This window comes from Sciurus vulgaris (assembly GCF_902686455.1).
Source record: "Sciurus vulgaris genome assembly, chromosome: 18".
NCBI lineage: Eukaryota > Metazoa > Chordata > Mammalia > Rodentia > Sciuridae > Sciurus > Sciurus vulgaris.
Genome location: NC_136479.1, coordinates 32,936,173 through 32,953,085, shown reverse-complemented (window position 1 = coordinate 32,953,085; position 16,913 = coordinate 32,936,173). Strand labels below are relative to the sequence as shown.

At 54.3% G+C, this 16,913-nt stretch overlaps 1 protein-coding gene across 3 annotated transcripts; it reads left to right on the top strand.

Moving 5' to 3' along the window:
• Positions 1-123: 123 nt before the first annotated feature.
• Positions 124-16,117, top strand: TFR2 (transferrin receptor 2). 3 transcript variants are annotated; one of them, XM_079121112.1, is made up of 19 exons: positions 124-211; positions 1,298-1,351; positions 1,626-1,878; positions 1,980-2,166; positions 7,063-7,203; positions 7,268-7,379; positions 7,485-7,607; positions 7,928-8,044; positions 8,124-8,263; positions 8,594-8,757; positions 9,296-9,415; positions 9,817-9,899; positions 9,984-10,047; positions 10,157-10,224; positions 10,313-10,389; positions 10,469-10,553; positions 10,642-10,869; positions 11,226-11,366; positions 14,501-16,117. In XM_079121112.1, exons 2-19 carry the CDS (start codon positions 1,319-1,321, stop codon positions 14,771-14,773), a joined length of 2,409 nt encoding a protein of 802 aa, XP_078977238.1. In that variant the 5' UTR covers positions 124-211; positions 1,298-1,318; the 3' UTR covers positions 14,774-16,117. The 3 variants fall into 3 exon arrangements, with proteins under 3 accessions (XP_078977238.1, XP_078977239.1, XP_078977240.1); XM_079121113.1 differs by lacking the exon at positions 124-211 and adding an exon at positions 964-1,043; XM_079121114.1 differs by lacking the exon at positions 124-211 and having other exon boundaries at positions 1,299-1,351; positions 1,632-1,878.
• Positions 16,118-16,913: the final 796 nt, after the last annotated feature.

Genomic DNA, 16,913 nt, shown 5'->3' with positions numbered 1-16,913 from the left:
CAGGGAAGACCACTCAGGGAGGATCCAGTGACCAGCCGGCCTTGGAGTCCAGGGGCTGCCGGAGAGGATGTGGAGGGGGCGGGGCCAGGCGAGGGACAGTACGGGGGCGAGGCCTGGGCGGGACCAGTGAGGGGCTAGGTGGGCAGGGCCTCAGCGCCAGCTTTGGGTCACCCGGGAGCTGCACCCAAAATCCCCAGGACCTACTCCTCAGGTGAGCCGGACGGCGCGGGGGCTCTTGGCTTTGACAGACATAGGCCGGGGACTGGGGTTCTCTGTGGGCCTGGATGGGAGCTGAGGTTTCCAATGGGAGGCCCTGACCCGGGCAGAGGGCTAGTGTCCTGGAGTCCTCTCCGGGGACTGGATACCTGTGACTCCCAGTAGAAATTGAGAGAAAACTTAGCTATTTATATCTGTGATTCTTCTGGGTGAGGTTATTTGGCCACTCTTAGAAGGTCCAGATCTACCTGGTAGAAATCCATCTGATTCAAGTCATTCTGTGACCAAAGAGGTTCCAGGGCCCAGAGTAGACTATGACTTGTCCAAGATCAGGCAGCTCTGCTCAGCCTTGACCAGGACTCCCCCAGTGACTGGTGGGCCCTGACCCACAGATCCTGATTCCAGCGCCCCTATTTGGGACATACATTCACTGGTCCCAAATCATTATCCCACCCATGTGCCTCCCTCCCCAGTAGTCCGTGGGGAACTAATTCCAGAAAGATGTCCATCCACATGCCCAGACCAAACCCACAAGTCAGTTGACCCAGGGGTCTCCAGCTTAGGATTCCACTGGGGCAGTGTCAGGGCAGGGAGCAGCCGTGCTAGTGGGCCTGGGCCTTGGGGGACCTGCAAGTCAGCTGGAGGAGGGGCCACATATCTTCACGGAGAATCTTGCATGGGGTTGAAGGGTTAGGAAGGGACCCCCAAGGTCACTGGGAGAGGTGGTAGCAGGAGAGGGAAGGGAGGTACCCAGGTCCCCTTCTTCCTGGCTTTCAGCCCCCTCCCCCACCCCTAACGGGAACTAAGAGGCCAAAGTCTGCTCCAAAGTAAAAAAATATTGATTGTTTAGCAGAAAGGGGGCAGGAGGGTGCTGCGGAGGGACTGGCAGGGGAGGCGCAGCCCCTGGTCCTCTGGCCTGGGCTGGGGGCCCTCTGGAAGGCTGGATTGAGGCCAGCACTACACCCCCAACCTTGTGTATGCGGGGTGAGGACTGGCCTGGGCTCAGACTGCCTGCCAGGGCTGATAAGGGGCCCTCTGGGGCTCCCACAAACGGTTTATCACAGGGGGGTGTGGCCTGCAGGGTTCAGGAGGGGGCACAAGCATGGAGCGGCTTCGGGGTCTACTCCAGAGAGCGGTAAGACAAGTGGGGTTGGGGGACACCTAAGTCTTCCATCAGGTCCCTCAGCTTCCCCAACCCATAAAACTGGCCCCTTCTGGCCAGTATCCTGGCTCCTGTCTCACCCCCTCCTTTTCGTCTCTGGTTCTTCCCCTCCAGCCTCCCTCTTAGAGGCTCCTGTCTCTGCCTGGTGCTCATTTGGCACCCCAAAGTCATAAACACCATTACTGCCAGATCCCTCCGCACCCCCAGGCCTTTCCCCCTCATCTCATGCCCACCCTGCCCTGCACAGCAACAGCTGTCCCCACAACGCTCTCAGACCATCTACAAGCGTGTGGAAGGCCCCCATCAAGGGCACCTGGAGGAGGAAGAGGAAGACAGGGAGGAGGGGACAGAGCCGCCAGTCCACTTCTCCCCCATGGAGCTGAAGGGCCCTGAGCCCCTGGGCTCTAGAGCTGGCCTGCCAAACCTCACACCCTGGACCGCAGCAGGACGAAGGGCCGCCCCCTACCTGGTCCTGACTGCCCTCCTGATCTTCACTGGGGGTGAGTCATCCCCTGGCCCCCCAGTGAAGGGCCTGGGCTGGGGGAGATTTCTGGGGTCCACAGAGGGGCACAAGGAGAATCCTCATCTTGCCACCCACCAGCCTTCCTTCTGGGCTACGTGGCCTTCCGAAGGTCCTGTCAAGCTTGCGGGGACTCTGTGTTGGTGGTCAGTGAGGACGTCAATTATGAGACGGGCCTGGACTCCCACCAGGGCACATTGTACTGGAGTGACCTCCAGGCCATGTTCCTGCGACTCCTGGGGGAGGGGCGCCTGGAAGACACCATCAGGTAAGATCAGCCCCGCCCTCAGTGTCCTCTCCTCTTGGAGTGGCCTCCCTTCCTGCTTGCCATGCCCCTGGTGTCGGGTGTCTGGTCCCCTCCAAGGTCTTCCGCCTGCTCCATTGGCCTCCTGGTTCCATGGCCTTGGAGGGAGGCAGGCACTCAGAGCTGAGCCTCCAGGGGCTGAGTCTCTGAGGTTGGCACATTTGGGAGATGAGGAAAGCAACTGAATGAGAAGACAAGGGTCAACATGAGGCAGGACAAACCCAGAAAGGTCCTGTGTGCTGCACCCCAGGGCCAGGACACTGAACTGGGCAGGAGGGAGTTCTGCGGGACTTGGAGGAGGAGTGTTTTAGGGGATAAGGGAAAAGATGTGAATTCATTGGTGGGGACAGACCCCCAACTACATTGTGGGGGGATGCCAGCCAGAATGTGCAGGCCTGTGGTGCTGCAAAGATGGCCAGTGTCTCTCCTTCTGCGCCACAGTCACTACACCCCTGTGGGAAGGAGATACCCAGATAGGTCCAAAGAAGAGGTCAGGCCACCCACAGCCCTCGTCTGGTCGGGAGTCATGTTTAGTGGGTCCTCTTGGGTTTTTTAAGTAAATAATAAAAATTGTAGGAGGCAGGGAAGCAGGAGACACATATTCTCTTTTCTGATGCTTGTATGTTTTATATCGTTTTCATTGCTGACTGCATTGGAGAGAACATGAATTTTGATAATCATGACGGTAGCTATCTTGGCCTACTTCCTGATTTTAATAGGAATCTTTTTATAATACTTTGTCATTGAGTATGACATTTGCTACAGACTTTGGATGGCTTTTAAAAATTCAATCAGCCAGGTGCGGTGGTGCATGCCTGTAATCCCAGGAGGCTCAGGAGGCTGAGGCAGGAGGATTTCAAATTCAAAGTCAGCCTTAGCAGTTTAGCAAGGTCCTTAAGCAACTCAGCAAGACCCTGTCTCTAAATAAAATATAAAAAGAGGTGGTGATGTGGTTCAGTGGTTAAATGCACCTGGGTTCAATCCCCAGAACTAAAATAAAAAAAAAAAAAAATTGAGTTAAAGAAGTTTCCTTCTAGGGCTGGAATTGTGGCTTGGTGGTAGAACACTTGCCTGGCATGTGTGAGGCCCTGGGTTTGATCCTCAGCACCACATATTTAAAAAAAAAAAAGATTCATTGACAACTAATATATATGTGTGTGTGTGTGTGTGTGTGTGTGTGTGTGTGTGTATGTGTATATATATATATGAAGTTTCCTTCTTTTGCTAGCTTACTGAGATCTTTTCATTTTATTTTATTTTTTTACAGTACTAAGGATCAAACTCAGGACCTCACACATGCTAGCCAAGTACTGCTCTACTATTGAACCACATTCCAGCCTGAGACTTTTTTATTTGCTTTTACTTTTTTTGAGGGGTGGGGACCAGGAATTGAACACAGGGACACAACCACTCAGTCACATCCCAGCCCTATTTTGTGTTTTATCTAGAGACAGGGTCTCACTGAGTTGCTTGACTTCAAACTCGTGATCCTCCTGCCTCAGCCTCCTGAGCTGCTGGGATTACAGGCGTGCACCACGGCACCTGTAATGATTTTACATTTATTACTATTTTTTTTAACGATAAGGAAAGGAAGAACAGGTATGGAGTTGTTGTTTAATGTACTAAGAGGACCACATGATTTTTCTTCTTTAATGTTTACATCATAATTTATATTCATAGATTCCTTTGTTTAAACTTGATCAAGGAATATTATTATGCTTTTGATATCCTGCTAGACACTTGATTGAGAAGTTTTTTCCTCTTGCTAAAACACCTCAAATCTCTGGTCTCAACAATATTCAGGGATATTTTTGTTTGCAGGAATAGCACTTGGCGGCCTGGGTACTGGCTAAGGTTGGATGATTTGACAGGTCTAGGAACACGGTTCGCACTGCGGGTCCATCACGGGCAGGGAGGAGAGGGCGCCCTCTGGTGGGAGGGCAGTAACCAATGCGAGGCTCTAGGTTGGGTGGGGCGGGGAGGGAAAGTGGAGAGAGGAACTGACAGACGTGAGAAACTGGGCGATCTGGTCACTTGGGTTCAGGAGCAGGTACAGCGGGGGTAAGGGACCTAGCTGGAGCCTGAAAAGGTCTAGTCAGAGAGACTTCTGGAGCTTTGTGGCTGATCTGATAAATGCTATTTCTCTTGGAGTCTGCAGCACTTACCACCGTGCTTGGTACTTTGTGGTTTTCAGTAAATCCTCAGTGGATAAATATTCCAGAGGTGGAGTTCTGGGTAATGAATGACAAGATCCAGGAAGTGACCAGGGAATTGGGTGGCTGTGTTGGAGGTGATATTGATGAAGTCATTTATTCATTTATCCAACAAATATTTTTTAGAATGTACTATGTGATGGGTACTGAGCTAAGCTGGTGGACATCTAACATTGCAGAGACCGAAGCTGTCTGACCTTCCTCTGTGGAGCTTATAATACCCTGGAGGAAATCAATATGAAATTCACAGTCACATTAATGACCACATCATCATTACTGGGATCAGGGCTTTGAAAGAAAAGTAAAGGGTGTGGCAAATGACCATTACCAGAGGACCTGATTTAGACTGGGGGCCAGGGAAGCATTCCTTAAAGAACTGATAGCTGAGATCTGACGGATGACGAGGGTGCCAGGCAAAAAGTGGGTGGAAAAGCATTTCAGGCCTGAAAATTGCATGTGCAAAGGGTCTGGAACACAGAGCTGACAGCCGATTGGAGGAAGTGTTATGGTCCACACGGCTGGTGAGATGAACTTGGCTCTCCAAGGCTACAGTCATTGTTTTGGATTTCATTCTAAGAAGAAAAAAGAGAACTAAGGGGTTTTGAGCAATTGAATATCATGATCAGAGAGAGTGATGAATTTTAAGTTTGGAAGCACAGCACAGACTGCATTGTGTCCTTGAGATCATAGCACAGTCCCCTTTGGCCAGTGAAAGGACCTTCCTATTTATAGTTTTCCACCCCTCATTTCTGCTCCCCCTGCTGTCCATAAGCACCTCATCTCATGTGCTTCTTCGGTGCCTTTAAATGTGCATGGCTTTGACATACAGTAGCCTCATCCACAGGTTCCATGTCTACAGATTCAACCAAGAGTGGATCAAAAATATTTACCTGATGTTTTTCTTGTCTTTAATCCCTAAAACTATACAGCTTGACAACTCTTTCCATAGCATCTACATTATAACAGGTATTATAAATACTCTAGAGATAATTTGAAGTATCTGGGAGGATGCATGTGGATTATATGCAAATATAACTATGCAATTTTATATAAGGGACTTGATCATTAGTGGAGTTTAGTATCTGCAAGGGTCCTGAAACCAATCCCTTGTGGATACCCAGGGATGAGACTGTACATGTGAAGTTGTTTTATGTGTATTTTTAAAAACAGTAATGTTGGGTTGGAAGTGGTAGCGTGTGTACTTAACATGTTTAAGGCACTAGTTCAACAGTTCAGCCCCTGGTACCTAAACACATGCACACAATGTTTGTGTAAAATGCTTTCTTCTTTTTTTTTTCTTCTGGGGACTGAATCCAGAGGGGCTTTGCCACTGAGCTACCTCCCCAGCCCTTTTTATTTTGAGACAGGGTCTCACTAAATTGCTGAAGCTGGCCTCAAACTTGCAATACCTCTCTGCTCAGCCTCCCAAGTCACTGGGATTACAGGTGTGCACCGCTGTGCTCAGCTAAAAATTATTTTTAAACTTAAGCAACATGGAAAAATAAAAGGAAGTTTTTACAAAATCACTCCAAGACCCACTAACCAGATATAGCTATAGTTAGTGTGGTTTTTAATTTAGATTTTCTTAAACTTCACACAGTGTTTTCAAGGTCTCTCTCTATGGTTGTGCGTACCTTTAGTCGATTGTTCCTTGCTGCTACACCGGACTTCTCCATGTGAATCACCAAATTTTATGTACCCATGGATTGGGTGTAATTCCAAACAAGCACTTGAGATTCTGGGTGGGAACGGAGTTGGGGGGAAAGACATGGCATTGAGCCCATGGACCACAGTGGTTCTTATGAAAGCTGAAGATGGTGGCCGAGACTAAGGGGCCTCATCCACCGAGATTCTAAAGCAGTGCAGCACTGGGGACCATGGTGAGGTATGGAGGAAAATGATAAGCCAGATGCTAGAGTCCTCGATGAGAAGGGACAACTGACTCCCGCAGTGAGGAGGGAAGGAGGGCTGCAGAACTGGATGGCTGGGTTTCCAAAGAAGAGAGTTCTGCCCCAGGAAAATGTTCAGAAACCAGAAATGTAGAACGGGCAGCACCTCCACTCAAAACCACGCCCTCCGGAGTCCCTCCATGGACTTGGCCTCTCCAGGCCTATGTAGAGGGGGGTCTTCTGTGATGATCAGTGGGGACAGGAGCTTATTTGCTACAGAGAGGGCGCAGGTGGAGGCACTCAGGGACAGCCCAGGGCAGAGGTGACATGGAAAAGCAGTGAGAGTTGCCAAGCAAAAGCAGGGGTGCCAACCTGCTCCGTGGGCGGGGTCTGCAGTGGACCATGTGATTTGACCTCGCCGGTCCCAGCCTTGAAGCAGTGTCTCCAGGAGGCCCAGGTGGAGGAGGAGGTGCAACAGACCACTCCCCCCACATCCCATATGTAGGGGGAAGCAACATGGATCTAGGAGTTTGGTCCGAGCCAGGAAGAACCAAAAGGATGGTGGACAGGACCCCTGGCTATGGGAAGCTAAGGTTCAAGCAGGAGGTTCTGGAGAGCCTGGGGCAGAGTCCTGGGGGTGATGGCAGGGAACCAGTCAATACAGAGAATCCCCAAGCTGAGCCCTTTACTGGCCCTGCCCTGGGTCGACCCTTGGCACTCCTGCTGGTCCCCGATGTCCCACCCCTCTCCCCACTCAGGGAAACCAGCCTTCGCCCGCGGGTGGCCGGCTCACCCGGGATGGCTGCCCTGGCCCAGGACGTTGTCGCCGCACTCTCCCGCCAGAAGCTGGACCACGTGTGGACGGACACGCACTACGTGGGGCTGCAGTTCCCCGACCCGTGAGTGCGTGGGGGCGGGGCGCGAGGGGGCGCGCGCCGAGACGCTCACCTCCCCGCTCCGCAGGGCTCGCCCCAACACGCTGCGCTGGGTCGATGCGACCGGGAGGGCCGGGGAGCCGCTGCCGCTGGAGGACCCCGACGCCTACTGCCCCTACAGCGCCACCGGCAACGCCACGGTGAGCGCCTCTGCCCACCCCCAGAATGCGCAGCCGCGCGCGCACTTCCCCGGGTCGCCGAGGAGAGATGCGGGCAGCGCGCCTCACGGTCCCCGGCGTCCCCAGGGAAAGCTGGTGTACGCCCACTACGGGCGACCGGAAGACCTGCAGGGCCTGCGGGCCAGGGGCGTGGAGCCGGCCGGCTGCCTCCTACTGGTGCGTGTCGGGGTGACCAGCTTTGCCCAGAAGGTGAGGGTCCCTGGATTGGTCAGCATGCGGAGCGTGCGGGCTGGGGAACCGGCTGGGGATCTAACAATGGGAAGCTTTTAGAGGCTGCCGAGGGAGAAAAGAAAGATCAAGCTAGTAGTAGAAAAATTGAGGGCGACAACAAAATCAGGAGGTTCGTGGACATCAGATGCGGGGTGGACCCTGAAGGGGGGCGTCGAGGACTGCAGACCCACTGTGGGCCTCCGATAGGCCAGCCGATGCCACACACGGCCCATTAGGGATGGACAGGAACAGATCAAAGGGACCATTTCACTTTTCCTTGCTTTCCTGCTCTTCCTTAGGTGGCCAATGCCCAGGACTTTGGGGCCAAAGGAGTGCTCATATACCCTGACCCAGCCGACTTCTCCCAAGACCCACACAAGCCAGGCCTATCCAACCACCGGGCTGTATATGGACATGTGAGTCTGGGGAAGCCAGCGGTCCTTGGAAATGGGGCCAGCCCAGCCCAGTTTCAGAGTGGGCACCCTTTCCGTACAGGTACACCTGGGAACGGGGGACCCCTATACGCCTGGCTTCCCTTCCTTCAACCAAACCCAGTTCCCGCCAGTGGCATCCTCTGGCCTCCCTGGCATCCCTGCTCAGCCCATCAGTGCAGACATCGCCTTCCGCCTGCTGAGGTGAGGGGAAAGGGGGAGATGGGGGGAACTAGAAAAAGGTGACCCCTTTTCTGAGTGGACATACTTTTTACTAGGGCCCAGCATTTAGCAAATAGAGCTCTCCCTAAATTTCAAAGCCCACCTCTGCAGGGCACCCTTGAGCAGGAGACAACCTCTACAAAGGTCCCAGGCTGCCCTGGCTGCACTATCCCTGCCCCAGGTGGGGTCCAGGGGCAGAGACCTGGAGGCCGGGGGTGGGAGAGAGGAAAGGGTGAAGAGGCATCTCTGGGTTCTTTGTAGCCTGGACAACTCTCTGCCACTCCCAACCCTTTCTGCTGTACCCTTTTCTAGGAAGCTTAAAGGCCCTGTGGCCCCTCAGGAATGGCAGGGGCGCCTCCCAGGCTCCCCTTATCGCCTGGGCCCTGGGCCAGGCCTGCGCCTAGAGGTCAACAACCATAGAACCTCCACTCCCATCAGCAACATCTTTGGCTGCATTGAGGGTCTGGCAGAGCCAGGTGTGTCTCCCTTGCCCAGCACCCACAGCTTGTGGGAACAGAGCTGCTCATAACCCCCACCACATGGGTCAGACGCAGAGGGACCGGAGAGGGGGCAGGAGTGGTACCCAGGGGAGGGAGACTGGCAAGTGGAGGCTGAACTGGGACTGATGGGGGTGGCAGTGAGGAACCCTCATGACCGGAGATGGAACGGGCAGCCTTGCTCAGGAATTCCTGAGCACCGGAGGGGAGCAGGCGCAGGCTGGGCGGAAGGTGTTATTTGGAACCAAGACTCAAGCAGAAAAGAGGTCAGGTTAGCTTGACGGTCCTGTCAAATATGACTCCACGTGGCTGGTGGTGGCAAGGAGGTCGGTGACCTGGAGAACAGGACACCAGAGCACTTGGGGAAGTGTGGCCCTGAGAAATACTCAGATAAGTGCCACCAGGAGCCCTGTGATGAGCTTCGGGTGAGGATGCTGGAGGCGGGAGTTGGGATGGGGGGAGGGAGATTTGGGGTACTGCGGGTGTACGAGATGGGCCCCAAACACACCCTCCCCAGATCACTACGTTGTCATTGGGGCCCAGAGGGATGCATGGGGCCCAGGAGCAGCCAAGTCTGCGGTGGGGACCGCCATACTGCTGGAGCTGGTGCGGACCTTTTCCTCCATGGTGAGCAATGGTAAGGTCAGGGCCTGGGCCTGGCTGGGCAGAGGGGCGGGGTTCAGCTGCAGGGGTGGGGCAGAAAGGCAGTTGGGAGCACAGAGGGAGGTCACTGGGACCTGTGCTCCACACCTGCCACCTCCACAGCCTAGCCACGTGGCCTTAAGCAAGTCACTTCATCTCTATTTTTTCATCTAAAAATAATGGAGTCTTTGAGTCTGAGTGACAAGTGGAGATTCCATATATAGTGCCATCTCCATCACTGTTAGAGTCAAGTTAGGGCAGACACAGGGAGAGATGGGCCGGGATGGGGGTCAATGAGAGGGAAGGGGAGACCCCTTGGGGACCAGGACAGAGGAAGACAGAGGGGTCTTTGGTGGTTCCCAGAAGAGCCCATCTTTCCTGTCCCCTCCACCGCAGGCTTCCAACCCCGCAGAAGTCTTCTTTTCATCAGTTGGGACGGAGGCGATTTCGGGAGTGTGGGCTCCACAGAGTGGTTGGAGGTGATTTGGATCCGGGGCAAGTAGCCAGGCGGTGTGGAGAGGGGTGGCATGGGTTCCTTCTCCATACGCTTCCCCCACCCACAGGGCTACCTCAGTGTGCTGCACCTCAAAGCTGTAGCCTACGTGAGCCTGGATAACGCGGTGCTGGGTGAGCGGGGGCAATGCCACCCCTTGGCCCCCTCAGGCCCACCCTGGTCCCTGGCCCCATCCCTAAGCCTGGTATCCCCTCCTCTCCACTCCCCTTCCCTCTCTTCAAGGGGACGACAAGTTCCATGCCAAGACCAGCCCACTGCTGATCAGCCTCATCGAGAACATCCTGAAGCAGGCAAGGGCCCGGGCGGGAAGAGGGGATGAGTGGCAGCTGCCCCTACCGGGGCGGGGCGGAGGCTGACCACGCCCCCGCCCGCCCCCAGGTGGACTCTCCTAACCACAGCGGGCAGACTCTCTATGAGCAGGTGGTGTTCACCAATCCCAGCTGGGATGCCGAGGTGTAAGTTGGGGTGGGGCGGGAAGCAGGGAGTTGGGAGGAGCCTGAGCCCACCGGGGCCCCCCACCCTACCTGCCCCCAGGATCCGGCCCCTGCCCATGGACAGCAGCGCCTATTCCTTCACGGCCTTTGCCGGGGTCCCTGCGGTGGAGTTCTCCTTCTTGGAGGTGAGAGTTTCCGGCCGTGCCCCAGGGCACTAGTCCCTCGGCCAGTCGGCACCACGCCCTCGGCCCCAGCTCCGCCCTGTCCCGGCAGGAGGATCCCGCGTACCCATTCCTGCACACGAAGGAAGACACATATGAGAACCTGCACAAGATGCTGCAAGGCCGACTGCCCGCCGTGGCCCAGGCTGTGGCCCAGTTGGCTGGGCAGATCCTCATCCGGCTGAGCCACGACCACCTGCTGCCCTTCGACTTCGGCCGCTATGGGGACGTGGTCCTCCGGCACATCGGCAGCCTCAACGAATTCTCTGGGGACCTCAAGGTCCAAGATGCCAACCTTGCTTCCAGCCTCTGGGGGTTGGGGGTGCTGCTCAGGCCAGGAGGTCCAGCCCCTTCGCCCCCCAATCCCTGAAGTCTAGGTCCTTTGACTCCTGCCTCCGGGCTGCCCGGAGGATACAACCGGTACCCTCCAAGCCCCAGGGATCTGCCCTCTCCAAACCTCAAATATCCTGGGCCTTCTACCTTCCTCCCTGCATCCTGTCCCCAGCCCTCTGTCCCTCGCTACCACTCCTCTCCTGCCAGGCCCAAGGTGCCAGCTCTGTCCCCCAGCACCTTGACCCTATCCTAGGCCGGGGTCCTGGCCCCTGCCGTCGGTCCCAGCCCGCGCCTCGCCCTCAGGCCCGCGGGCTGACCCTGCAGTGGGTGTACTCCGCGCGGGGAGACTACATCCGGGCAGCCGAGAAGCTGCGGAAGGAGATCTACAGCTCGGAGGAGAGAGACGAGAGGCTGATGCGCATGTACAACGTGCGCATCATGCGGGTGAGGCCCCGCCCCGCTCGCCCCCTGCCGGCGGCCTGGGCGCGCTGCTCTCCAAGCTCCCTCCTTGGCTTGGCTGCCCTTTGCCCGTCCACCCTGCGCCTTGTCGTGCACACGGCTGCAGGACCTGTAGAGTGACGAAATGAACAGGCAGGGCCAGCCCAGGTCCCACTCACTTTCCCCGCCACTCTGGAGGGACAAAGCGTAGTCCACAGTACAAGGGGACTGGGTTACAGCCTGGGAGGTGCCAGAGACAAAGGAATTGGGAACGTGAAGGGTTCTCTTCTGGTAATGAGATGGGTGGAATCCTGGAAGGCTGCCTGGAGGACGCATCATGTAAACGTTAAGCACCGATTCCTTCCCCAATCCCTCTTGCTTAGCTTTGACTTCTTGGCGGCTCACCCTGTCTCCAGTTCCTCATCCTATTTTCTCACCCTAAGAATTCTGTCCCTCAGGGAAAAAGTCTGTAGGGCAAAATTAAAAGCAGGATCATCCCTGGCAAGTGTGGGGTGAACAGGAACCCAACAGTGTACACACTGAGCCACAAGTGCACAGGTGTGCGTGGTTTCAGAGGCAACGGTTCAGTCCCTTTGGAGGTCGGCGTTCCATCTCTTTTCAGCTTGGGCCCGACACTCATCTCCTCCACCGTCACTCATTCTATTTACATACCTGTCCTTCTAGCTCTTTCTTCCTTGCTCCTTCCCCGCCACACTCTCATTGTCCTTTCCTTCAAGATCTGCTCTTCCTTCTCTCCTTTTGATGGCTCCCCTTCCCTCTGTCCCCTCCACTGAGATATATGTGGCTCACGGGTGATCCAAGAGATTGGGTATGGTTCATGCTCATAGGTCTTGTTTTGATTTCTGATATGTCAGGCTCCAAGGACACCCCCCACCCCATCAAAGGATAAAGAGCACCTGTGTGTGTAAGCAGGGTGACTCAGGCTTAGGGATGCAGAGGAAAAGACTTAGAACTTCAGAGGCAGACCCAGGGAGTTTTGTGGCTGTAAGCCAGCCATCGGTAACCTACAGACAGCAGGCCCAACTCGGCCTGCTGCCTGCTTTTGTGAATAGACTTTTCTTGCAACACAGCAATGCTGGTTGCTTTTCATATTGTCTGTGGCTGCTTTTGTGCTACAGTGGCAGCATTGAGTAGTGGCAATAGAAGCCATGTGGCCTGCAAAACCTAAAATATTTACTATGTGGCCTTTTGCAGAAAAAGTCTGCTGACCTCTGCTTTAGACTGTGTGCCCTGGGTCTTGAGGAACAGGCAGAACTTCAGTTGGTACAAAGAAAGGAGGACATTTCAGGGTGGAGAGCCCCAGAATGAGGTGTGGCCATGAAACAGGTCTGGCATCCTTGGAAGCGGGGTGTGGACCAGCAGAGCCGGAATAGAGGCCCCGTAGAGAGGTGGAGGCCAGGCAGCCTGAATAGGGCTTAGGGGTTAACTGTGGGAGGCCTTGAATGCCAGGATAAGAAGTTTGGATCTTGAGGTTCTGGCATTAAGAAAATCTGGAGCCAGCAGATGATGTGGGCAAAGTGGAGTTTTTAAAAGAAATGATTTTGGCCAGAGTATAAATGGCTGAGAAGGAAATGAAGCTGATGAAAGCTGAGCTCTCGACGAGGATGGCAGGTGGCAACAGATACCTCTAGGTGGGCACTGGACGGAGGTGAGGCATTTGGAAGGAAAAATAGGGTATTGAGGGAACAGAGGTGAGTAATAACAACAGCTGCTGCCATTTAGAGAACACTGCCGTGTGCTAGGGGCTTTACTTCATTTTGTCTAACAGGACTCCCCAAGCCCTGTGAGGTTGCTAGTCTTGTATGCAGATATTGAGGCTCAGAGAGGCTAAGTAACTACCTAAGGTCACACAGTAAGGGATAGAACTGAAATTATGGGCCAGGCAATCTGACCTCATAGCCTGTGCCACCCCACACTCACCTGCAAGGTTGAGAGTCCAGCCCCCCAGGGAAGACTGATGCTCTTGACAACATGTGGGCACAAGGCTCAGGTTTTTTGCCTTGTTGTGTGGTGCTGGGGATTGACCCCTGGGCCTCAGGACTGCTAGACAAGTACTGTGCCACTGAGCTCTATCCTAGGCCCTAAGGCTCAGATTTTGGAAAATGTTGGCACTGGCATGTGTGTGGGGCTATGCCCAGGCCCCTATCCTGTGGGGCAGGGTTTGGTGGGTGATTTGGTGAGATTTGGCAGTGTGCCCACAGAGGTCCTTCTTGTAGACAGGGACCCAAATGAGCTCTGTGTGCAAATACATTAAAAAGACGTGACCATCTGAGGTCCCCTCTAGAGATTCTGATTTTTCCGGGGTGGTGCCTAGGCAATGGCGATTTAAAGACCTTCCCTGTGACTCTAACATCCAGCCAGGGACTACAGGTAACGAAGGGCAGAGGGAGGTCACACCTTGAGATCTGCCCATAGACTCGGGACAGAAAGGTGGAAGAATGGCCAGGAGAGAGAGCATCTGAGGAAAGAAGGGACATTGTGGCAGAGGGTGACAGTGTGCTTCATCAGGACCGGACTGTCTCTTGACCTCTGTGCTGTGAACATTGACAGAGGCGGGGCAGAATGACGGGTGTGGGGAAGTGTGGTGTTGAGAAGAGGGACAGCAGGCAGTGCACTCACCTGTAACCCCAGCGTCTGGGGAGGCTGAGGCAGGCGGATGGAGAGTTCAAAGCCAGCCTCAGCAATTTAGCGAGACCCTGTCTCTAAATAAAATATAAAAAAGGGCTGGGGATGTGGCTCAGTGGTTAAGAGCCCCTGGGTTCAATCCTGGGTACCAAAAAAAAAAAAAAAAGGAAGAGGAGGAGGAGGAACAGCAGGACAGCAGATTGTTCCTTTGAGGCTTTGGGCAGATACATGAATGGATGAGGAAGGACTGGGGAGATCTAGATGCAGCCTGTGGGCGCTAGGCACAGGATGACTGAACCCCGCACAGCTGGAGGAGGCATCCTACCCGGCTACTGGTGACGTCATAGGATGGCTACTCCGATTGGACGGCCAAAGGGAGATAGGTATTTGTGAAGCAGGTCCCCAGGTCGCCTAGGAACCTCTGGCGGGAGGCGTGGTTGGCGCCTTCGCCCTGGGCAGAGTCGCCGCCCCGACCTGATTTCCTCTTGGTGCAGGTGGAGTATTACTTGCTGTCCCAGTACGTGTCGCCGGCTGACTTTCCGTTCCGACACATCTTCCTGGGCCGTGGAGACCACACGCTGGGAGCCCTGCTTGACCACCTGCAGCTGCTGCGCTCCAACAACTCCGGGTCCTCCCCCAAGTGGTCCCAGGCTCTGGGCTTCCAGGAGAGCCGCTTCCGGCGCCAGCTGGCCCTGCTCACCTGGACGTTACAGGGGGCGGCCAACGCGCTTGGCGGAGACGTCTGGAACATCGATAACAACTTCTGAGGCCCGCGCCGGACCCCACCGGGCCCTGACCCCTGCTGAAAACTTCCTGCTCGAGGGGTGCAGGGTGAAGGAGGTGACCCATGCACCTCTCATTGTGACCGATTTCTCACTAACCCACTGGGCTCTGTGCAGACACCACACACCCCTGGTCCTGCAGTGCAGATGGGCAGTTCATCCATAATGTGACGCAAACAGCAGCCCTTGGGCCAATCACAGCCCTTTTCCATTTCCGGCACAGGAACCCCAATACCAGAACCCACTCTGAGAGCTTTGCTAGGCTCTGAGACCTGGCCAGTTCCCTGAATGGGAGAGACAGCTGGCACTGCAGCCTTAGGGCCAGCAAGTGCTCTGTGGTGAGAGGGACACCGGGTTTGGACAGCAATAAACCACCTGGTTATGTGTTATTCAAAAGCACTTTATGCTTCCTCCTCACCCCCATCCCCAGCCACCACTCCCTTGAAATCTGGGGAAAGGCTGGACAGAGGGATCAGAGAGGAGGTGTGTAGGAACCTGCCTCCACTGGGAAAGTTGAGTGCGGGGTTACCTAGGGAAACTGCCCCCATCGGTGATGAAGCCCTGTTCCGATTCTCTGAAAGCCACCATGGGGCTGGGCTGGGGGGCTGACTTTGGAACCAGGGACAGCTATGATTTGCAAGGCCTGGTGCAGTGAAAATGAGGGACTCTTGTTCAAAAAGTAGAAACAGAGCTTTATTCTCCCAGTTTCCACCTGTCAGGGTGTTCTTTTACTATTTAGTATCACACCCTGGCATGGAGATATTAGGGTGAGTGCACACTCTTCCTGGTACCTGGGCTTCTGCTCCAGTTTGGTAGAAAGAACATGTGTGCCTAACCCTGGCCCTCCCTGTTGTGCCCAGGCCCCTGCTGGGGAAGGAATATGGCAGCTCTTTCCTGGCTGGGGGCAGGGGAACAGCAAAGAACTCCACCCAGGAGGAAGGAGCCAGCGGATGCTCCAGCTGACTTCGCTTTTTTTTTTTTTTTTTTAAAGCTATTTACAAACAGTTTTATTCTACTACTACTTTAAAATATATCAAGCACTTCTAAACATATAGAAGAACTAGATATTCCACATAAGAACTTGTCCACTATGCACACAATACTGGTAAATAAAGTTGCATATGTAGTAATGGTTCACTTCTAAAATGTAAGTTCAAAGATACTAAGAATTTATATGGCCAGCTCAGGAGGCTAAGGCAGGAGGATCATGAGTTCAAAGCCAGTCTCAGCAACCTAGTGAGGCCCTAAGCAATTTAGCGAGATCCTGTCTCTAACTAAAATATAAAAACGGGCTGGGGATGTGGCTCAGTGGTGAAGCACTGGGTTCAATCCTGGTACAAAAAAAAATCCAGATGGCAACTTCAGAGCACTAAGCCCAAACACTGGACCCCCTCTGAGAAAGGGCCCTGGAAGTCTCCAATGGTCACACACCTGCTAGACTGGCCCTGCCTTGGCCGTCACTCCCCGGGATCCCCTTTAGCCAATCTTTGTCCCCTGAGGATGGAGACTGACGTCTGAGCTACAGGAGGGCAGGGGACTGTAAGTGCTGCTGGCTTTTTTTAAGTCACAGCTTCTGGAGGCAAGGTGGTGGCCTTCCCTGTTCCCTGGGCAGTGCATCAGCTTAGAGCCCATCTCCCAGTCTTTTGCTCCCAGCATGGCACGAGAGGCCTTACCCAGCTCCACAGGACACTGGGAAGTAGTGGCCACTGAGGTTAAGGTTTGGGATGCCCCATCTCCTGGGTTTCAGGATGTTACAAGCTCAATTTTTGTCTCCCAAATTCAAATGTTGAAGCGCTAACTCCTGGGACCTCAGAATGTGACTGAATTTGGATACAGGACCTTTGAGGAGATGACTAAAATGAGGCCCTAATCCAATCTCACTGGTGTCCTCACAAGAGGAAATTGGGACTTGTACATAAAGAGGCACCACGGATAGGTACACAGAAGGAAAGTCCAGGTGAGGATATAGCAAGGGGAGAGGCCATAAGAAGAAACCAAGACTGCTGCCACCTTAATATTACACTTCTAGCCTTCAGGACTGTGAGAACATAAATGAAGATGAGTAGTCTGTGTTTTTGTTCTTCTGGTGCTGGGGATTCAACTTGGGGTCAGACACATGAGCACT

What these genes read in the sequence shown, in the direction of transcription:
- TFR2 (XM_079121112.1), top strand. Translation starts at nt 1,319, where the DNA reads ATGGAGCGGCTTCGGGGTCTACTCCAGAGAGCG. An exon ending in TGACCAGCTTTGCCCAGAAG is followed by an intron (nt 7,608 to 7,927) that starts GTGAGGGTCCCT and finishes GCTCTTCCTTAG; the next exon opens with GTGGCCAATGCCCAGGACTT. An exon ending in AATTCTCTGGGGACCTCAAG is followed by an intron (nt 10,870 to 11,225) that starts GTCCAAGATGCC and finishes CCTCGCCCTCAG; the next exon opens with GCCCGCGGGCTGACCCTGCA.